The following is a 23,489-nucleotide window of genomic DNA, read 5'->3' as shown; positions in this document are numbered from 1 at the left end:
GGTTAAATTCTCTGCCCCTCAATTCACAAATTCCAACATTCTACAGTTCCAACCAAGTGCCAGTATTGGCACTATCTACTCTACATTTGTTTATTGTATTTCAGTTATTTATTTAGCTTTTGCCACCTGTAATACTAAATGACAATCATCAGATGGATTTAATCTGATTTCTACTCGTACTTCTATTCATTGTGTATTTAACTTAATAAGTTTTAAATAAGTATATAGACTTATTTTTTCACTTTTGTGTATTAATTCTTAACTTCAGAAGCCCTTTATTTTATAGTTGAATATTAAAGCACAAATACATAAGTGGAGAATTGAGTTTTTATACCTCTGATTCTGCCACTGAGTCCTGCCCCTGTAGTAGCTATGGTGTCACTTTTTTTCAAACCCTCCAATTGTTCTAGTCCAGTTGCCACTCAGATGTCACAGCTCTATTTTAAAAATTGTTCTGGCGACTTTCCCACTATGTACCAATCTGTCGTAGCTTGTGTTCCCCAGTGCTATTGTAAAAGCTGCCTGAGGGACTTTCCCATTATGCTGCACTCAGTCACTGCTCTGATTTCTCTGTGCTGCACAGAACAGGGGTGAACAGCATTCCAGGGCACTTGATACTTGACAAGGCAGAATTAATAGGACTCTGTGTAGACTTGCCATTGGGTGATTCAACCCTTAGAGCCAATTGGGGAAAAATAAAATCTCTATAACCCAGAGTCAAAGTGGTGGTCCTGACTGGAAAAGTAGCAGGAAACTTGATTTTCCAAAAAAAGTTACGCAATTCTTAGATGGTGAAGCTCCATGCACACCCTTGAGATTCAATTAACCATGCCTTTTGCCAGCCTGTGCTTATTCTGTCTGGGTAAATGGGTGTGGCCAAATCAGGGAAGACTGTGCTCTCCCACGTAGAGAAAACAAACTCCACCTGTGTGGATTTATCAGTCACTTGGATTGCACACTCTTAAACATGGGTTTTGGATCACCTGATTGCTCAGAGAGAAATTATATATGCCTTATGATTTTATAAACTCAGATTTATGCCAGCCAACTTCCTACCAACGTGCATATGTTAACAATGCATTATACTCTGAATCATAGTCCATTATCTTCTGAAAATTCTCAAAAATTGTAACTCAAGACCCTAATAAAAGTTGTTTTACAACTCGTAAGAAAAATGGATAAAGCATGGTTCTCAGAATTCTGGATGTTATTTAAAATTAGAAACATTTTGTCCATTGTGCTGTGACAGCTGAAAAAGAGCCACACAGTTTAATTTAAAACCAGTGTCCTGAGTTGTAAATGGCAAAATCATGGAACATGATCCCAAAACTGGTTTTAAAAAATAACTTGTGAATCCCATGTAATAAAAAATGGAATTTGTCTTTCTTGGCCTCTTAATTAGTGGCCTAGAGAATTATGCAACTGCCCCAAGATTTGTTTCCAATCAGGTTACTGCATTGTTGCTCTTGTTTTTTTTATGTATTGTTAGCTATAACATTGTATCGCTGTCACTACATTGTCATTGCTATTTTTGCTCATTTCTGTGCATCACTTTGACTCTTGTTGTCACTTTACTTTATCATGCTGTACTGTTCTTTTCTTTGTTTTCTGATGTCTGCTGTAGAATCTTGCAGGGAGGAGGCTGCTCCGCCTCGACCTCCCTTTCTCCCAAGGAAAGGTACAGTAACTATCTCACTGACGCTTCTAATGAACCAGTCATGCTTTTGTAGCTCACTTGGAATCTTTGTTTTCTGATTAAAATGGCCTCAATTCTGAAGCATTATTGATAAGTGTTGCTTTGCATGGAAGAGGAAGTGCATTGAATGCCTTTGAAAATACATAGAAACATAACGATTATAACTGTATATTTTGTAACTTGGCGTACCGGTATTTTAAATATATATGTAGAATACTAGAAATGTGGCAAATTATAGCAAAATAATATTTGGTTATGGAGAGAATCTCATCATCAGGACTGCACTTAAATTCATCTATGACAAATAATTGAGATTGGCATCCTTGTGTTTGTTTGATAAATATTTCTTTGAATAATGAGTGCTAACCTTATTTGAGTGCAGGCTTAGAGTGTGTATTTAATCCACTAGTGTGAGGGAGCTAAATTACGCACAAGTTGATGAAGAACCATCTACCTGTTTCAGTTCTCTGATATGTTTTAATTTTCCTAAATTATTGACCCTGTTGGACTGTTGTTCCATGAACACCAACAGCTTTCTAGTACCTTACCTGTGGTGCTCGGTAAAGCAAGAAAAGAAACTCAATTCTGGATAGTTTTATCAAAGCATCTGGCACTTTACAAAAAAGTCTCTGAAACAAGCTGCTGAGAATCCAAACAAATAAAATTTGTTCTTGTCAGATATGGACTGTGTGCTTAACTAGTTCAGAATGTCTAGGCTCAAGTTGGCAAGAGCTGAGCCTTCAGAATCTCCAGCAGACAGCCCATTGCTCATGGCAAAATATAGTTGCAGTAACATGGTGGGTAATTGTTGGACTAAACCGAGAACCTAATTTCAATTTATGAATTTGAGAAAAAAAATCTTAATTAAAAACCTGTCAGTATAAAGTCACCATGTAGCCACCGGTCACCTTAAATATTCCATGTTCATTCATTCCTTTTAAGGAAGGAAACCCGTTGATTTTTCAAAATCTGGCCTATATGTGACTGCACATATGAGGTTCGCTTTTTATCTCTGAAGTGATCTAGCAACCCACTCAGTTGTCATGGTCAGGCAATAAATGTCAATCTTGCCAACAATGCTCATATCCCAAGATTGATCTTTTTTTTTAAAAAAAAAGTAAACCGTTTACCAGTAAAGAAAGGACTTGCACACTCTGCACCTCACAAACAGAAATGTTACATAGGTGGTTTAGAAACTCTTGAGTATATTCACTTTTCATCCATCAGACCCCCAACTTGCCAACTGAATGTCCCACAACTTTACTGGTCATGCCACAATGTTCTTTATCTTCCTCACCATTCCTGACAGAAAGGAAAGCTTCTCTTATTACGCACGGGTTATGCTGTGGCCTCTTTTTTACATGCAGTTGAAATCTTTCGAAAGAAACTTAGCTGTGGACAGCACTTGCCCAGGAGTGCCTAAAGTTACCATATCTAAATCCACCATCCACTGAGTGGGAGTGGAATCTTTGTCCAAGAGGGCGCCCATGGTAGCATATAGCCTGCCAATGCTCCCTTTTTTAAAAATAAAGATTCGAGGTAAAAAAATTACAATGCTCAAATCTTTTTCAAAAGAAGTCCTGATGATGAGTGTGTGGGAATTCTTATTTTTGATATGTAGAATTCTAACTTCACTCCATATATTTAAATTAAATGAACTGTGGAAGTCAGCAAAGAAATAGTTTATGAAGAACGAGAGTTGGGTAATAGCTTTTGATTTAGTGTCACTAAATGCTAATGGAAATCTTGTCAGTTGAAGTTTTAGCCTCAATTTATTCTGATCCTTTCAACTGATTTGCATTGCCAGTAAAAACAAATTGCTGGATTTGCACAGCTGGCTCTACAGGCTAATAATTTGCACGTGGACCTTCAAGGTTTGGTGTTCCAGCATTGACCATTTTCTTTATACTCTAATAATTTGTTTGCACATTTTTGTCACCGACTGTTTTGTGCAGCTTTTTTTGTATTTATCCTGCTTCTCCCCTCCTTTCTGGAACATGTCCCCTTCAGGGGTACAGTTTCACCAGAATGACTTTCTTATTCAAGAATTGAATTATGAGCCTTGGCGGTGAGTGTTGGCAAAGTAATGGATCAGAGCAAGAATTGCAGCCACGCCAATGTACCTAATGTTCACACAAGGTGGAGTTTCTGGATGGCAATCAGAAACATGAACTGTTGACTGATTTACTGCTTTCTAAACCAGTAGTGCTGAAACCAATTGTAGCACATGCCCCAGCCCAGGAATTAAACTTGGCATCTTGTTGGCCTGTGCATCTTCATGTAAACCCATCGAGTTACCATGGAAGATGTTTCCATGTGTTTTTATGAAATTAGATCTGTTCTTATTTCTTTTTTTAAACCACCCCATTTCCAAACAAAGCAAAAATATAATGCAGTTGAGCACTTGACCTATAGAATAGCAAACCCATTTAACACTTCAAGCGAATCAAAACTTTAAGTGCTGTCTAGTTGATGGCTAGGAGCAAGCATTTGGTTTAGAAGATAGAGATTTGACTTATCTGATATCAATATATAAACTTAAGAAAATTGTATTGCATTATATATTTTATGTATGTCCTTCAACATGATCAAACCATAATGGTCCTCATTTATTCAGATTCCAACTTGAGGGTTCCTTGCCCTTCAGAGACACTCTTTGCTGCTTCTGGTGGAGAAGGTAACTAGAATTTTCTGCTTAAACACAGATGGCAAAACCTGTGTTATAATGCAATATGTTTAAGAAACATTGCAACCATCAGTGTGTGCATGTCTGTTTTTCTTTACTGTGGTACCAGTTAAGTCCTAATATATTTTATTCAGCTCTGTGGTCCTACCTTATGCTCTTGTTGAAAACATTATTCAGCTATTATTGGGAGGCTCATAAAATAACAGTAACCAACTTAACAAATACAGATTTTAGATTTAGAACACCCATTGTAGCAACATTGAAAAAATTAATCACGTAAGTTTCATTATTTCAGCCCAGAATTTCCTGGAATTTGCTGTAACTGTGGGTAGAGCGGAGTTGAGCAGTTTTTATGTGTGTCACTGGATTTAAAATTAAATTTCCTCAATTGTTTGTAGCACTCCCATCTAACATGCCTGTTAATTCATTTAGCTCCGCCCCATGCAAAAGTAAAGTTACCATGGGATTCCTGGACACCTGTGAATAAATTTACACAACTTAAGTGCATCAAGGCCCAAAGTCACCTGATTTAGATTTCTAAGAATGTAATTGAGTTTTCTAACATTTGATAGTGACTTTCTTTGTGATGTAAAAAAAAAATCTTGCTTTTTTTTAAAGATTTCTTAGCATTTTGCATTTTTATACAGAGACCTGCACTTAGCATTGTCAGTCTCTGCACCTTAAATTTTTTAGGTACCCCCATGTGCTCCTAAGGATTAAGCCTTTCCAGTGAATATTCTTTATAACAATAGAAGAGAGGAGCAGCAGATATGAGGGGCTGTGACAGTGAGTCTCCATAATGGAAGATATATTTCTCCTGTCAGCACTGTTGCATTCATGTTTGTTTTACAGTGGTTTTTATATTGGGTGTAGGCAGATGTGCTGTGCAGTTCCTTTCAGCCTGATTGACGCAGAGATGGGCTTGTTTTCTGTGCAACTACGTGGACCATGCATATATAGGGTGTCTTAGGCTGCACTCTCTTTTTAGTTATTTAAAAAATCTTTTATTACTATTTTGTTTGCACTTCAGTCCCACGCTCCTGATCTACGGACACCCGGTGCGGAAGGGGGTCGGGAAGGAGGAGGACCTCCTCGTGAACCTGCTCCTGGGCCTGGCCAAGTTGGCCATCAACAGGTCCAGGCAGCGGGCGATCGACGGGGGAGTCCCGCCCGATTGTTTGTCCCTCTTCCGCGGCTACGTTTGCGGCCGGACGTCCCTGGAAAGGGAGCACGCGGTGTCTGCCGGCACCATCGAGGCCTTCCGTGCCCGGTGGGCACCGCGGGGACTGGGGTGTTTTGTTGACCCCTTTAATCACATCTTAGTTTGATGTTTGTAAGGTTCCTTTAAAGTTTTTCCTTGATTTTACAGCTGACCTGACTTAGGGGCTGTGCTTGATTTCTCCCTTGTTATTGTTAATTTAGTTAATTGTTTTGACTCGAAAAGAGTTACAATTCAGGAAATTTAAGCAATAGTCACTTAGATTTAGCATAGTACTGTATTTACTATCCCCCCACCACCAAAAGAAAGATAAGCCTTTAATTATAGGCTGCAACTTTGCATGGAACTCCCAGTTTAAACATCTCCCCTTGAAATGGAAAAAATATATTGCAGCTTTTATATTACCAATATGTTTTCCTCAGTTCAAAAGAACTTTGCTTTAATTTTAATAACCGCAGTTTTAAGAACTTGCATTGTACTTTCATGATTCATCAGACTACTTAAATCTCAGTTCCATGTAAATCATTAAGATGTTGATTTTGTAATTAAACGAAGTTGATGCAAAAGTCTTGTCGAAGCTTCAGGTTTTTAACTGCTCCGTGAACTGTGATACTAACTGTCATACACTAATGCTAGGTGGTTGCATGAAGAAATCCTGAAATGGTTCATATACGAAGTTTACGCAGCTGGTTTTCTCCCCTTACTTGATAACATTTAAGAAGTATTTGGATGTGCACTTGTTTGGTATACAAGGCTATGGGACTAGTGCTGGAAAATGGGATTAGAATAGTTAGGTACTTGTGTGACCGGCGAAGACTCGATGGGCCGAAGGGCCTTTTTCTGGGCTGTAGACTTCTATGACTCTATGACAGGATGTTTGAGTGTATGCGTCTTCTCACTGATGTGGAGAATTTGTCATACATCGAGTTTCAAGTCTGGGAAAAAGTTTGCTGGTGTTTCTTAATCTTGTTAACTTTCATAGCGTTCCAGGTAGAACTTGTAGTAATATTCGGTTTCAAATCTTCGAAAGATATATTTTTAAGAAAAATAAGCTGTTTTCTGAAGCTACCTTGAAAAGCAGGGAAGAAAGTTCAGTAAACAAAGCTTCGAAAAATGTAACTATATAACTGAATTGCAAAACTCACCTGATAAATTAAGGTGGTATTACCTTTCTTCACTAAGCACAGCAAATAACACAACTGTGAAACAACTAGCTACATTCAGCATCTGAAATTAATAATGTAGAACCATTAACAAGTGGTAAAAACTGGCAGAATTCACTTTGACACAGATATTAGGAAGTGCTTGTCTCATTTGCAAAGTAAAGAGATTTGAAAACTTGCCTTGTCCTAGAGAATAATCTTGTTAGCCTGTTATTTTGGAATGTACACAATGGTCGTTTGGCTAAAAATAGCAGTTTTAGTCCAATATTATTTTTAGTCTATGCACATTACACTACTAATTATATATCTGCAGTGCATATATGTTGAATCCTGCTTATAGTATTGTCCAATCAATCATTTTAATACTGCTCCTCAATATAACTTTGAAGCAGTTGGTTTTAGAATTGAGTGAAAATGAACATAAATAGTCTACAATTTAACTAACTGTGTGTGTGTGGATGATTTTCAGTCTAGTTGCCTTTCACTAACACAAGTGTATAGTCATTGTTGTTAACACACCATGAAATTCTAATGTGGCTTGTTGATTATTGCCCGGAAAGATTAATCAATACCTGTCGTCAGTCGTGTGAATTTTAGGTAGCATTTATTTATTTTAGGCAGCATATCTTTATTGTTGGCCTTTGGTTTTGACTTTGAGATAGTAAGAAATCTGAGTCTGAAGCCAAGGTTGAGAAGCAGAGACTGGTAGTAGTATATGTAGACAAACTGCTCTGATTTGGTGGAAGTACAAACAGCTTAAGAACAGATTCTTGAAGAATTTGGAACAGTGGGATAAATATTTTACTTTCATTGTTGGTACTCTGCTCTGACAAGATGAAGTGACCCTCCCACTGGCTGTAAGTGATTGAAATGAGGTTTCATAAATGGAGCCCTTTCCAGTATTTCCAAATTGACACAATTTTGCACTGATAATCAGCAATCTCATTCAGAGGCTATGTTTTGACCTCCCTCTGATTCCTTTTCCATGAACTGACACTGGTGTTATACAGATTACTCATTTAATGCTGGAAATAATGTATATTTTTTGGGCAACATAAGAAGGCCTTACTCTGCATGTACTTGACCTGGAGCACTGGATATTGAAACTCAGTGACAAGAATAGAGAAGTCTTTATTTTCTTAGTGGAAGAGCTCCCTTGGTTTTTACTAGTATTGTGTGGCTTTGGTGTGGGCTACAGTTCCATTGGCAGGAAATTTGTATACATGCATGAGAATTGGTGCAAGTAGCAGCAAAATGCTATTTTATCTTGATCTAATTAGCACACCGGCAATTACATTTTAATTGTATGCCTTTGTAGTAATTTAGAACAATTAGATTCACATTAAATACCAATTTTTAAATAAGCATAATGAATTCAGTTCCGTTAGTCATGAATTTATAGTGAGTTACAAGGAGTTAGATGTCATGAATTTAATGTTTCTCGGTCCTTAATGCAAAAAAGGCACAAGCGAGGTTCAGCTCAGTTTTGCAGGTTGCAGTAGTTGGAAGGGTGGAGGTTACCATACTAGAAAATTGATAAAATGCTACAACTGCACAGTTTTTTAAAGACGTTTTCATTTATTTCAACAGCTTTTAACTTTTGAGAATTAATGTTAATTAGTCAGCAGTTCCGACACATGACAGAAAAAGTGCAATGACAAGAAGAGACTATTTGCCTCCTCGCTGTAGTATTTTGAGCATCTTTGATTTGCCTTCGAAAATTATTCCAAGCATTTATTACTATTTCAATACAAATAAATATACTGTGCTTATATTTTTTCTGAAATTATTCAATCTGCTTTTCATCTTCCTTTCTTTAGAATTTGTTGCTATGTACACATATGAAAGTAACGAACCAGGGGATTTAACTTACCAGCAAGGAGATGTGATTCTTGTGACAAAGAAAGATGGTGATTGGTGGACAGGAGTTGTAGGAGAAAAAGTGGGCGTTTTCCCATCCAACTATGTCAGACCGAAGGACTCTGAGGTGAATTAACTATGCTGTCTTCTCTTCCATTCCCTTCCTCTCTACCCACAAAACTCCCCATGTTAATTGTAGTGTTCTGAAGGTTTGAGTGTTTCTTCTCTGGGTAAACTCACAAAAATTTATAGTGACAGTTGTTATAATTCCTTGTATCTTTCAGTTAAGTAAATCCTGATGTTCCTACTGGAAGTTATGTGGTGTAATTTCATTGTTCGTCAAATCACCTATTTTCCATGGGCTGAATTTTATGGGCCATCTGCAGGTGGAAGAGTGGGCCCTTAGTGGGCAATTAATGCCCAATTAAGGGCCTCATCCCACTACCCCACTGAATTAATGGGCAGTGGGAGAGGCCAGCACACAACATGCAGCCCGAGATTTAACCCTTTGGGCTGCTGACCAATTCAAGGGGAGCGGGTGCCTCTTGCCGGGCCCCCAGTGGCAATCAGAGGCTCCTCCCCATAGCATTGCCTCCCCATGTCCATCCTAACCCCCTCTTTCCCTGTGCTACATGCCCCCCAACACCCCCCTTGTCGGTTCTTGTCAGCCTGTCCGCAGCAAGATCCTGCTCTGGAGACGGGCAGAAGTCCCACCTCATGCTAATTAAAGGGCTGTCAATCGAAAAATTAAAGCCCTACCATTTAAGCTATGGTGCGGGGAGCCCTCTCTGTGTATAATCCAGCCCCATATCTGAAGACCTTTTGGTAACAGAAAATGTTGAGGATTGACATTCCTTTTTAATTTTAGCATAAGTGTAAAACTAGACCGTTAACTGGATGAATTTTCCTTTCCACCCAAATTTCATATCTGAAAGACAACTACCTGGACACCATTACAAATAAAGCATTTTTCCGGGTTTTGACATTTGTACTTTTCTGCTTTTGCTATCTGAGAATATATTCCAGGCCATTGCATTGCAAGTGGGAACTTTTTGTTCTCATTCATGTTTTCTCTCATGCATTTATTCAAATGAGTTTTATTCACTCAGCCATTAGTAGTCAAAATCAAGTAGAACAATGTGAAAATTGAATGCACGTAAAATATTTTGGGATTAAATGGACCATGTAGTGTTTCTTAACTTTATTCCACTCGTGAAGCAAACTGGTATGGTGCACTTGGTTGTTGAGGCTGTTGCGATCCCATCTGAGGTTACCTCGGGACAAGCCTGATCCCAGAGTGGAACCCAGCTTGATAGATCCTAACTTTTTATTTGTTTGTCAGACACGTGGAGAGTAGGTACTGAACAGAGGCAAAGGGGTCAGCTGACGAATCTTTAACAAAAGAATAAAACATTTATTCAACAAGAAAAGATGAACTATATTACAATACTCCTTCACCCACAACTATACCTTTACATATATATACAGATTTGTAAGGATAACACAAGTTACAAAAGCTATCTTATACTATAATGTACACAGTAAGTACACAGTCCATTTAAATCTATGGCACCCTGTGGTCAGACACACCACACTCTGAAGTGACAGATGCTACCTCAGCCAGATCCTCCTCAACACCCCCAGATGCTTGTCACACTGAACCAACCAATATCGCTGAATTCCGTCCTTCACACGAAGGTTTCCAATCTCCGCTCTCCAAGATCTTGCCTTGGAATCTTCTCCCAAACCCATACCTTCTCCCAGACACCTTCTGTAAGGGTTCACCTCCAGGGTTTCTGATGTTCCTCTTCCCTGGGTCACCTCATGCTTTCAAGCTGTCTTCCACACACTGTCTGTCTGACTCAGCCGTCAACAGTATGCCACTGCTTCACACACCCATAGCAAAGAGTTACAGACCTTCAGTTGTCTCTGTGGACCTTCTTGCCTCTTGCAAGCTGTTCTCACTTTAAATCTGCTTTCTGCAGCTTTTGTCTCTCTAAATCTGAAGCATGGAGCCTTTCTCTATGCCCCTCACTCTCACTTAACAGGACCTTTTCCCAGGTTCCTGTCCTCCTTTTGACTAGAAGGTGTTCTTTGGACTTTCCCCTCTTCCACTCCCCTGGATTCTGGGGGTTTTTCTTTAGCTTGGGACTGACTATCTGTCCCCTTTGCTCCACTCTCTTCTGGCAGCAACTTTCAGAACCAATTGCACTCAAACAGCTTCCAAAGCAACTGTTGTTTCTCCTCTTCTGTGTGTTTATCTGTGGGAGGAACCTGCCTCTCTGGGCCCCTGTTACTGGGCATCAGTCCAATCCTTCTACCCTTGTATGTTTACCTTTCTTTAGGGGTCGTAAACCTCCTCATTAGAAATGCAAGCACCTTTTTAAAGTGCAACCAAAGCTCAATTTGACCTTTCTTAACACAAAGGTACAGAAGTACAAATCAAGCTTAAACTTTAAAGCTAAAACTTATTCCTAACATCCACAAGTACCAATATAACTTACTTAAACTGTCTCTATTTCCTAACAAGGTATTCAGTATTCTTTGCCAGTGGAATAAAATTAATGAATGCTCCGAATGGTTTGGAGGTCCCTATGTATTGAATTAGCCACTTCTTGTGATCACTTTAAAACTGTCTTTAATACAGGGACCTGGACAAATGGGGAAGAGTGGAAGCCTTGGCAGGAAACCTGGTGAGCCTTTGACACGCCTCTATGTTTATCCATTCAGTTTTTACACTTTTCAGGAATTTTCTCTAATGATAACATCACAAATTTGACCCTTTGGATAACCAGAGGATTTATAATGCCTTTCATGTCCTCAAGATGTCTCAGTGCTTTGAAACCAATGATACTTATGAAATGTAGACACTATTAATGCATGTTAACAGAACTATCGACTTGCACACAGTAACGGTGCACAAACAGGAAATGAGATGAATGACCAAGTAATTTTGGCTTTGTTGTTAATTGAGTGAGAAATATTGGCCTGGACACGGCAAGAGATAAGTAGTCTTCATGTTATAGGAGCAGGCTGACATGGCTTTGGTTTAACAGCTCATCCAAAAAATGTCACCTCTGACAATGTTGCTTGCCCTCAGTACCACACAAGTAGCAGGCTAAATTTTTGAATTTCTAGAGTAGACTGTGAACTCTCAATCTTCTGACCTAGGTGGGGATGCTACCAACTAACGTGGGTAAACATCACAGCCATTGTGTACTTGGCAAGGCATGGGAGAGTAGGGGCCATGTCACTGGACTAGTAATCCAGAGGCCCAGGCCAATACACTGAGGACATGGGTTCAAATCTCACTATGGCAGCTGGAATCTGGAATATAAAGCTAGTCTCAGTAATGGTGACTATGACAACTATCATCGCTAGGGAAGGAAATCTGCCTTCCTTACCCTGTATGCCGTACATGCGACTCCAGACCCACAGCAGTGTGGTTGACAATTGCTGGCTTTACTAGCGACGTCCAGTTCCCATAAAAGAATAAATTTAAAAAAGACCCCACAAGCAATAATGAGACTGATGTCTAAAGAGTCTCTTTTTTATAGTTGTGTAGAGGGATTAATGTAGGTCAGGATACTGCTCTTTAAATAATTCCATGGTTGGCACCTTTTGCATCTGTTACTTGGTCAGGATGTTTTTCCTCTCCCTTTACTTAAATACAATGGTGCTTCTCATTTTTTTAAATCTAGCAAGCAACCCTATATTTTTATACTCTATTTCATGAGAGCTAGTTTAGGAGAAATCTCCTGGATTTGATTGTCCCGTTACTCAATCAAATCTGAAACACGCAGGTGGCTGAGGCTTTAAATACCTGTTATCATCATGTGATTACATTTCATGTTACAAGAATTGGGGAGGTCACAGACCCAAATAAAATTGCCAAAGGACCAACTTTCAGGGTGAACAGCCTTAGCAGCGTTGGTATAGAAGGTTTGAATATGGCTCAGAGAATGGAAGGACTATGGAGTACATTCAAGGAGGTGACTTTGAACGCAGTGGACAAATGTGTGACAGTGCAAAGCAAAGATATTAAGCTTAAAGTTGTTTCTGCTGATTCAACTGGAGCACCAAACAATTCACAATGAAGGAAAATAATGCATTCAAGGGCATGAAGGAAAATGGTACAGAATTGAGGGTTTCAGTACCAACAGGGCATTAAAATAGCGAAACTAATTTGAATTGAATATGACGTGAAATGAAGAATAATTCTTTGTTGAGAAAAAGGGAAACAGTGTGATTGGGTGCAGGATAGATGCTGACAGTATGTTGCAAAATGCTACATACGTTTTTCTTGCTCCACTATTTACCGAGGAGGAGATGGTTAAGTTATTTGATCTGGAATGGGAGTTAGAGGTTTCTGCAGAGGTGATTCACAACACTATTCACCTTACTAACTGCTGAACAACCATTGAACCTTATGGTAAATAAATGATTGTACTTGGAATTCTACAGGAACTTGGTAATGTAGAGCATAACAAGCTGTTTCACCTTGTGCAGAATAGTAGAACCAGAGGACCCAACTTAGGCTTGTAGCAGGGTGGAACCGGAGAGATGAAAAACTATTCTCTGCAACATTATTTGAGTGAATAGTAAATCTTAGAATGTGCCCCCTAAGTAGAAACCGGAATTAGATGACATTGATTTGATCTAATGCAAATTAAGTAGCGTTCTTTCAGAATTTTGGGATGCAATATGTGAGTAATTTGAGACATGATATATGGTAGGTGTAGCATGCTTAGGGAGGAGCAAGTGGCTTTGGACCTGTGACTCCCAAAGTTTTCCACCACTGAGAGCCCTTTGCTTCATGCCTAAACCTATTCAGGAGTAATTGATAAAGAGTGATTAGTCGACAACTGCATTATAGTTGTGATGCAAAACCATCAGATGGTAAAAGGCAAATCAGATTTTTTTTTTCCTTTTTTTAATCCAGCAATTCCTATGTTCCCAAAAAGTACCTGAAGAGTTTGAATTTGCTTTGCCATGTGTATTGCTGCTCACCTGCTACCCCATGGGCTCGATTCTAAATGCCATTGTATTTGTCTTGTTTGCGTATATGACTGAATCCTCTGAACTGACCAGATATATGCATTCCCAGCCGTTTGACCAGTTCCAGTTTGTCATGTCTCCAGTACTGTGGGATGTGCACTCCCCGTTGATTGACAAACTTCATTGTAATAAAAAAACACTTGTGTTTTATCCTTCCTCTCTCCCAGTTTTTCTTTAATTTTATTTCTTAATTTTTGCTTGATGGCTTTTGGGAATTAGGAGCACAATTTTCCCTCTGGAGACTTGGAAGTGTTGGAGGTGAGAAGAGAAAAGAGGACAGTTTGTAAAGTGTGTGCTTTGAGTATGCTTTAACTTGAGCTGTTTTTCTATTAGTGCTGACAATTTCTAATGAATTGACCAAAAGCAACTGACAGCAACGCCGAAGTATGTTGGATATGCAAGACCAAACCCTGGAAAAAACACTTTTGGCTGGGAATCTTCCCAGCTGCAGGCCTCTGATTCTGGCAAGCATACTGACTGCATGAGACCTATTTTTTGTGAGCTAACAGCACTCATATAAAGGCACAGCAGTATAAAAGCAGCATGAATTGAAGTCTCCATAAAAACCAGGACTGAGATCCTCAACTGTGGAGGTGTTACTCCTGTGTGTTTATTTTGTAAAAACTCAAAACACAAAACTTTGCAGTAAGAGCTCTCAGGAAATGTTTCTTTTCTCCCAAGAATTGATTTGATTCACTCTGATGAATTAATATTTCAGTGTCATCTGCCTTTTACAGAAATCGCTCAAGTGATAGCTCCTTATACAGCAACAGGTGCCGAACAACTTACCCTAGCACCTGGTCAGCTTATTCTCATTCGCAAGAGAAATGCTGGTGGGTGGTGGGAAGGAGAGCTTCAGGTAGGGAGTGCGTTCATTCTGCTGTTGTTTTTGCTTTGCTCGCATTTGTTACAACTATTGCTAGTGTCATTTGAATTGAGATTGCCTGTGGTTGGATATCTTGTCTATTTGGGTAGTTTCTGTTATAATTACAGTATGTAATTTGGATAGCAATTTAAATGAATTGACAGATATATTAAAGACTCCAGTCAGTCTCTTCCCTTAATGTTGCACAGAGGTGAAGCTTCAACAAAGGAGGGTGACGTGTGTGTTGGTTTCATAGTGAAAAGTGCATGGGTACCATTTAAGAAGGGGAATCTAGAAATTGAGTTATGTAGATGATCCAATGGGATATATTGAATTTTCGCTTGCAGGAAAAATAACAAACATGGAAGATCCTAGGGTACTGGGTGGTATAGGACCTTACTTTTTAACTTATGGGTCCAAATCCAGTTCAGATTAAAAGCATACTGATTGCTTTGCTTTTTTTTTCTTTAGTTGTGTTTATGGCTTCACTGTTCCAAATTAAATACTGGTAGATAATTTGAAGTTTTTTTGTACTGCTGGATTCACTACTTTTTTTTTGCTGTTGTTACAGGCTCGAGGGAAGAAGCGACAAATAGGATGGTTTCCTGCCAATTATGTAAAACTTCTGAGCCCTGGAACAAGTAAAAGTACTCCATCTGATATTGCAAAACCCCCTATAACATCAAATGTCTGTAAGTTTGTCTTTGTAATTATACAAACATTTATTTTGTCAATGGTGACCATAGAACCAGGTGTTGTTACAAGCTGTTTCATTCCCAATACGTTCTTCAGCCATTTTCTTTTTTCTCTATGATGAGCACTCTTTTGGCCTTTAGGTCCTCAGTTATCCAACACTTTTTACATCATTACTATTTACAAAGATAATAGGCAGATAATTGGTTCCCATATCTTTCCAAATGGCCTTTGCTTCAGCTCCTTCTTTAGGTTAGGGTCTAGAGATGTGCTGGTTTCCAGCTTTCACAATAGCCAATCCAACTTGCCCTCAAATTTGTGGACCTATCGTTTCATTTTGTTCCAGTTTTTTTTTCTCCTCATTCTTGCTTGGATTACTGTTCACAAGCATTGGCAATTTTATGGTACGAGCTTAATTGGGTGGAATTGATGTGGCAGCTTAGACAGTTTTTATTGCAATAGGCTGGGGCTGGACTTCAGAATTCAGTGTTGGGGCTTAGGTCCTTACAACATTGAGGAGCTCTCAACGCCAGTAAGAGGGGCTTGCGGGAATTCCAGAAGTCCCAGAAGACAAAGTGGCAGGCTGTGATTCCTGCTCGAACTACCCAAAATAGTTGGTGCACTGAATACGGTTTATGTTTGTAATTCTTTGTAATTGTCGCCTTAGATGTTGGTTAACAGCATTTAGCTGATTATAAGAAGCTGTCCAGCATAAGTGGGCATGGTATATGCAAACGAGATATCTGAGGACACTGTGTACTTAAAAATGTGGCTACGTTAGTGACTCAATTTCTAGTCAACCTAACAGATGTCATGGCAAGCTACATGCTACCTCAAGATATTGATAGGCTGTAGGATGCCAAAACAGGTTTGTCTGTTCAGCCCTTTGACACACAGCAGCTTTGTCCACATAGCATGAATGATGGACTTATTTTAAAAATTGCTGATGTTTAATAAATTATACTTGTTCTTTTTCCCTCCCTCCCTCACCACCACCACCACCCCCACCCCACTCAAGAAATCATCTAATAAGAAATTTGTAATAATGCTTATGTTACCAATGGTGCCACATCAAGATGCAGTGTGTTCCTAATATTCAATCTTTGGGAACACCTGAATAGTAAAACGTTTCAATGCAAATTTAAAATTAGGCCAAGAATACTGAAGCTTTCCGTGGTTTTGTACTGTAGAATTTTAGCACAGGGGAGCTTTCAAGAAGTTTGCTTATGAGTTATGACTGGTTTGGTGTAAATTTTGGAAAGTATATCCTCTAATTGTTTCTGTGCAGACACACCTATACCTGTATAAAAACAAAGTGCTGGAAAAACTCAGGTCCTTCGCAATCTGTGGAGAGCAGAACAGAGTTAATGTTTCGAGTCCAATATGACTCTTCGGAACTGAAGAGAGGCAGAAATGTGATGGGTTTTATGCTGTTGAAAAGTGGGGGAGGGGCAGGCAGAGTAAAAGGGAAGGTCAGGGGTAGGTTAGAGGACAGGGGGGAGATTAAATTTCAAAAATGTCATAGAGCAAAAGGCAAAGAGAGTGGGAATGGTAATAGTAAAGCATTGGTCCAGAATAGATGCTAATAGCAGAATAAAGGTCAGCATTGTCTGAAAGCAAAATAGCAGGCTGTGTTAATAGCAGAATAAAGGTCAGTGCTGTCTGAAAGAAAAACATGAGGACAAGATGCAGATTTGCACTAGGGAAAAAAAATACAAACTGGAGGATAGAGTTCGTGGTCTGAAGTTGTTGAACTCGATGTTGAGTCCAGAAGACTGTAAAGTGCCTAACCAGAAGATGAGGTGCTGTTCTGCAAGTTAGTATTGGGCTTCACTGGAACACTGTAGCAGGCCGAGGGCAGAAATGTGAGCATGAGAGCAAAGTGGTGAATTGACATGGAAAATGACCAGAAGGTCTGGGTCATGCTTGCAGACTGAACAGAGGCACGCTGCAAAGCAGCCACTCAGTCTGCCTTTGTTCTCCCCATTGTAGAGGAGACTGCATCATGAGCAGGGAATGCAACATATTAAATTGAAATAAGTACTAGTAAAGCAGTTTTACCTGACAGTTTTTGGGGCCTTGGACAGTTAGGAGGGAGGAGGTAAAGGGGCAGGTGTTACACCATCTGCAATTGTATGAAAAAGTGTTGTGGGAAGGGGGTAAGATGTTTTGGGGGGTGGTGGGGGGGGGTGATAGAGGAGTGGACCAGGGTGTCGCAGAGGGAACATTCCCTTCAGAATGCTGATGGGAGGGGAAGGGCAGATGTGCAGAAATGGAGGATAATCCTTTAAATGCAGAGGCCGGTAAGGTGGAAAATGAGGACAAGGGGAGCCCTATCATAGTTCTGGGAGGGGTGCAAATGGGTGAGAGAAGAAGTGCAGGAAATGAGTCAGACACAGTTGAGGGCCCTGTCAACCTTCGTGGGGGAATTCCTCGGTTGAGGAAAAAGGGCATGTTGGAAGTGCTGTTCTGGAAGGTAGCATCATCTGAACAGATGCGACGGAGAACAGAAACTGAGAAAATGGGATGGAGCCCCTGCAGGAGGCAGGGTGTGAGGAGGTGTAGTCGAGGTAACTGTGAGAGTCAGAGGGCTTGCGATGAATATACCTATATGAAACGCTTATACCTTTGTTTGGGATTCCAGTTTCATTTCACATTTGAGAAGAAGGAAATTATACATTCCAAATCATTCTCAAGGATCTTAAAGCCATTGAATTCCTGATTCCTCTTAGTCTACTATTTCTCCTACAGGCTTTTAAAACCAAGCCCATCTAATTATTAATTCAGCCTTGGACCCTACTCATTAACCTGTTAAACACATCAAACTACCTTTCTTGATTTAAAGATGCAATTTTTTCTGTTCTTGTGTAATTTTGTTTTAGTGACTGTAACTGGCATAAATCATAGCCACATATTACATGCAGACACCTTTAAATGCTACAAGTCCTCCCTGTGGGGGAGGGTTTAAACGAGAGCGGCAGGGGGATGGGAACCTGAGCAAGGAGACAAGAAACAAAGGGCAGAAAAATAGAAAGCAAAAGTGGAAGGCAGAGGAAATAAGGGCCAACAGCAAATAGGGCCATAGTACAAAAAAAGTGTAAAAATGTTAAGAAGACAAATATAAAGGCACTGTACCTGAATGCACAGAGCATTCGCAATAAGGTAGATGAATTAACAGCGCAAATAAATGTGAACGAGTACAAAATGATTGCGATTACAGAGACATGGCTGCAGGGTGACCAAGACTGGGAACTGAATATCCAAGGGTATTCGGTATTTGGGAAGAACAGGCAAAAAGGAAAAGGAGGTTGAGTGGTATTATTAATTAAGGATGAAATCAGTGCAATAGTGAGAAAGGATATTGAGTCAGAAAATCCTAGATGTATATTCAGTCTGGGTGGAGCAAAGAAGCAACAAAGGATGGAAAACATTAGTGGGAGTTGTCTATAGGCCTCAGACACCAGTGGTAAGGTAGGGGATGGCATTAAACAGGAAATTGGAGATGCATGTAGCAAGGGTGCTATGGTAATCATGGATGACTTTAATCTGCATATAGACTGGGCAAACCAAATTAGCAATAAATACTGTGGCAGATTATGGTTTTTTAGAGTAGTACGCTGAGGAACCAACTAGGGAACAGCTATCCTAGATTTGGTATTGTGCAATGCGAAGGGGCTTGTTGTGGTGTCTTTGATGAACGGACCACAGGCGACTCAGGTACAGGTTACGATCGTTTATTCGAGCAATTGCAAGGAGGGCACCATCTCAATGCAGCTTGAGACAGTACTCTGCTAAACTACAAGTGTTCATCATATTTATACATTATTGGTCACGTACAAGAACAGTTTCTAGATTTCGATCTTGTCAACATATAAGTTTACATTAAACAGACAAGTCTCTGGTACAAAGGTAAATGCATCATCTGACCCTACCTTCACCCAGGCAGAGACCTGCCTTCTTATGTAAGCTGGGACCATCTGTCCCTCCCCTATCTGTTGAAGAGCACACTTAATCTATGTTATTGCCATCCTCTGACTCCAGTCTAACTCCCAGGACCTTGCTGGTGATTGCAAACCCTGAGGGTGTACAAAGTTTGAGAGTGTGTAAGGTACATCTGGTTTAACTGTTTAATTGTTGATTTACTGATTTGCGCTGGCCTGCCTATAGATTCTAATTTAAGTAATTCATTCACTTATAATGAATTCTCCCTTACCATAAATTCTCATTTACTTTCTTCCCCCTAACAGGGCTAATTAATAATCCTGTTGTGTAGGGTCCTTTAGGGAACAGTGATCATAATATGATAGAATTCTTCATTAGGATGGAAAGTGAAGTAGTTCAATCTGAAACAAGGGTCCTAAACCTAAGCAAAGGAAGCTATGAAGATATGAGGGATGAGTTGGCTACGATAGATTGCGGGACTTCATTAAAAGGTGGATAGACAGTGGCTAATATTTAAGGAACAAATGCATGCATTGCAACAGTTATACATTCCTTTCTGGCTCAAACACAACAGGTAAAGTGGCCCAACCATGGCTAACTAAAGAAATTAAGGGTAGTATTAGATTTAAAGGGAAGTCATTAAAGTTGCTAGAAAAAGTAGCCCAAGAATTAGGAGCAGTTTAGAATTCAGCAAAGGAGGACCAAGAGATTGATTAAGAGGGGAAAAATAGAGTACGAGAGTAAACTTGCAAGGAGCCTAAAAGCGGACTATAAAAGTTTCTATAAGTATGTGAAAAGAAAAAGATTAGTGAAGGCAAGTGCAGGTCCCTTAGAGTCTGAAACAGGAGAACCTATAATGGAGAACAAGGAAATGGCAGAGCAATTAAACAACTACTTTAGTTCTGTCTACATGGAAGAAGACACAAATAACTTCCCAGAAATGCTAGGGAACCAAGCATCTAATGGGGAGGAGGAATTGAAGGAAATTAACATTAATAAAAAAAGGTGCTGAAGAAACTAATGGGACTGAAAGCTGATAAATCCCCCGGACCTGATAATCTACATCCCAGGGTACTAAAGGAGGTGGCCATGGAAATAGTGGATGTGTTGGTTGTCATCTTCCAAAATTCTGTAGATTCTGGAACAGTCCCGGCAGATTGGAGGGTGACAAATATAAGCCTACTTTTCAAAAAAGGAGAGAGGGAGACAACAGGGAGTTACAGACCGGTTAGCCTAACAACAGTAGTAGGGAAAATGCTAGAATCTATTATAAAGGGTGTGGTAACAGGACACTGAGAAAATACCAACGGGATTAGACAAAGTCCACGTGGATTCAGGAAAGGGAAATCATGATCGACAAACCTATTGGGGTTCTTTGAGGACATAACTGGTAGAATAAATAAGGGAGAACCAGTGGATGTGGTGTATTTGTATTCTCAAAAAGCTTTTGATGAAGTCCCGCATAAGAGGTTAGTGTGCAAAATTAAAGCACATGGGATTGGGGTAATAAATTGGCATGGATTGAGAATTGGTTGACAGAGTAGCTATGAATGGGTCTTTTTCGGAGTGGCAGGCGGTGATTAGCGAGGTACTGCAGGGATCAAAGAACATAAGAAATAGGAACAGTAGGCCATTCGGCCCCTCAAGCCTGCCCTGCCATTCAATAAAATCATGGCTGATCTGCCCCAGGCATCAACTCCTCTTGTGTGCCAGCTCCCCATAGGCCTCACCTCCCTGATATTTCAAAAATCTATCTACCTTTTTAAATACTTTCAGTAATCTAGCCTCCACAACTCTTTGGGGTAGAGAATTCCAGACACTCACTACCCTCTGATAGAAGAAATTCCTTTGTATCTCGGTTTTAAATGAGTGTCAGTGCTTGGGCCCCAGCTATTCACAATATATATCAATGATTTGGATGAGGGAACTAAATGTAATATTTCCAACTTTGCTGACGACAAAACTAGGTGGGAATGTGAGTGGTGAGGAGGATGTAGAGAGGCTTCAAGACAGTTTAGACAAATGAATGAGTGGGCAAATACATGGCGGATGCAGTATAATGTGGATAAGTGACGTTATCCACTTCAGTAGGAAGAACAGAATGGCAGAGTATTATTTAAATAGTGATAGATTGGGAAATATTGATGTACAAAGGGACCTGGGTGTTCTTGTCCACCAGTCACTGAAAGCAAGCATGCAGGTGCAGCAAGCAGTTAGGAAGGAAAATGGTATGTTGGCCCTCATTGCAAGAGGATTTGAGTACACGAGCAAGGATGTCTTATTGCAGCTGTACAGGGCCTTGGTGAGACCACAGCTGGAGCATTGTGTGCAGTTTTGGTCTCCTTACCTCAGAAAGGATATACTTGCCATAGAGGGAGTGCAGTGAAGGTTCACCAGACTGATTCCTGGGATAGCAGGTTTGTTGTATGAGAGGTTGGGTCAACTAGGCCTGTGTTCACTGGAGTTTAGAAGAATGAGGGGATCTCATTGGAACGTATCAAATTTTGACAGGGCTGGACAGACTGGACGCAGGGATGATGTTTCCTCTAACTGGGAGGTTCTAGAACAAGGGGTCACAGTCTCAGGATACAGGGTAGACCATTTAGGACTAAGGTGAGGAGAAACGTCTTCAATCAGGGTGGTGAACCTGTGGCATTCTCTACCACAGAAGGCTGTGGAGGCCAAGTCCCTACTGAATATATTTAAGAAGGAAATAGATTTCTCGTTGCTAAAGGCGTCAAGGGGTATGGGGACAGAGTGGAAGTATGGCGTTGAAATAGAGGATCAGCCATGATTATATTGAATGGCGGAGCAGGCTCGAAGGGCTGAATGACCTACTCCTATTTTCTATGTTTCTAAGCAAGAAAAGACTATTGCAGTGCGCCGGATGGGCCCATGTGACACTTCACATAAATTGAGGTACATTTGAAGTAGCTTCAGTTTCTGAAGCTCGTCAAGGAATTACATTTTTCACTGATCTTTCTATTAGAAAGAAAGCTGCTCTGCATTGTGTGATGTGATAATTAACTGGATGCTAGATTCAGTGTCTGATCTGTGCAGAGTTTTGTGACCTTGGCCAAGATGGCTCTGAGTCCATTGATTTGACCTGAATTTGCTGGGAAGAAAGGGAAAAGTAAGCCAGGGCCTCCTATTCCTGTCATCCAAAAGCTCCTTGTTTTTGTATGTAATTCTGAGGAGACAATTAACTTGGACTGCAGCTTCTCTCAATAGTCAGTAGCCTGTTTACTGTATCAGCTAATATGCTAAGAATGGTACTGTGAATACAGACGAGTAGAAGTCACTACCTTGTGGTTGTGGAGAGAGTATGAAGAAACTTTTGAGATCCATTTGATTCCATCAAATTGATTCCATTTTGATGATGTACTTTTCAGTAAGGGTGCCAGCAGATAGGGATATTTCCTCTATCTAAGAATTAAGGATGGCTGAAAGCAGCTGATAAAATTTTCACACTTTGAAGGTGAAACGCAATTGTTAGTAATGATGTTTGGTGAAATATACCATGATACCCATAGTTTTTAAATTGTTAGATTGCAATCCTTAAGTGTTCCATCTCCTGTAAATTTACTAGAATTTCAAAATACTTGCCCTGGGCCTTTAGTAGTAATGTTTTTCAAATTCTACTAAAAAAAAAATTGATCTATTCCTAGTTTGTTGTGTAAGTTGTTTCATCCTTTGACCTTTAGCTGCCTGTTTTATGCAATTACCCACATATTCTCTAGAAGTCTGTAGATATGTTTAAAAATATACAAAGGAAAAGGATGTCGTCAGCAGTGCATCTCACAACCCCCCACACCTCTGTGTTTGCCATAAGTTATTTTCCATTGCAAAAATGCTCATTGTTTGGTTTCAAAAGTGTTCTTTGAAACATCTACCATTTTGGATCAAAAGCTGAAGGCCCAAAATCCAAGTGTAGGGAGGAGACTTTCCTTGTGTTCAGATTGAGAATTGTAAGTAAAATTCCTTCAATTCCTCAAGTTTTTTTTGACATTGTTACAAAGCTCTGCTGTTGCAATAACTGTAGACTTTGAATCAGCTGTCTGAATCCAGTCTGTTTGTACACACGTGCCCTGAGCTTCCACTTTATCTCGAGATGGAAGTGAACTGTCCAGTAGAAATTAATTTTCTCATCACTAAAATGGGAATTCTGGGAGTTTAGACACCTGGTATTTCCAGCCAAAAACATCAATTGGATGTTGGAACAGCAAGAGAAGTAAAATATTTTTGATTTATTTTTGTCAGGAACTAAATATTTATCCCTAAACTGAAAATTTATATACATTTGGCAT

At 39.8% G+C, this 23,489-nt stretch overlaps 1 protein-coding gene across 1 annotated transcript in view; it reads left to right on the top strand.

The window, feature by feature from the left end:
- itsn1 (intersectin 1 (SH3 domain protein)) overlaps positions 1-23,489 on the top strand; it is a 238,592-nt gene that overhangs the window by 130,389 nt on the left and 84,714 nt on the right. The window contains exons 25-30 of the mRNA XM_078560237.1: positions 1,625-1,678; positions 4,314-4,373; positions 8,585-8,751; positions 11,272-11,317; positions 14,420-14,541; positions 15,119-15,239. Of these exons, the coding sequence (XP_078416363.1) occupies positions 1,625-1,678; positions 4,314-4,373; positions 8,585-8,751; positions 11,272-11,317; positions 14,420-14,541; positions 15,119-15,239 (570 nt within the window). The remainder of the gene's footprint in view (positions 1-1,624; positions 1,679-4,313; positions 4,374-8,584; positions 8,752-11,271; positions 11,318-14,419; positions 14,542-15,118; positions 15,240-23,489) is intronic.

This window comes from Cetorhinus maximus, chromosome 16 (assembly GCF_964194155.1).
Source record: "Cetorhinus maximus chromosome 16, sCetMax3.hap1.1, whole genome shotgun sequence".
Taxonomy (NCBI): Eukaryota; Metazoa; Chordata; class Chondrichthyes; order Lamniformes; family Cetorhinidae; genus Cetorhinus; species Cetorhinus maximus.
The sequence above is the reverse complement of the archived record's forward strand: the minus strand, read 5'-3'. Positions and strand labels throughout refer to the sequence as shown.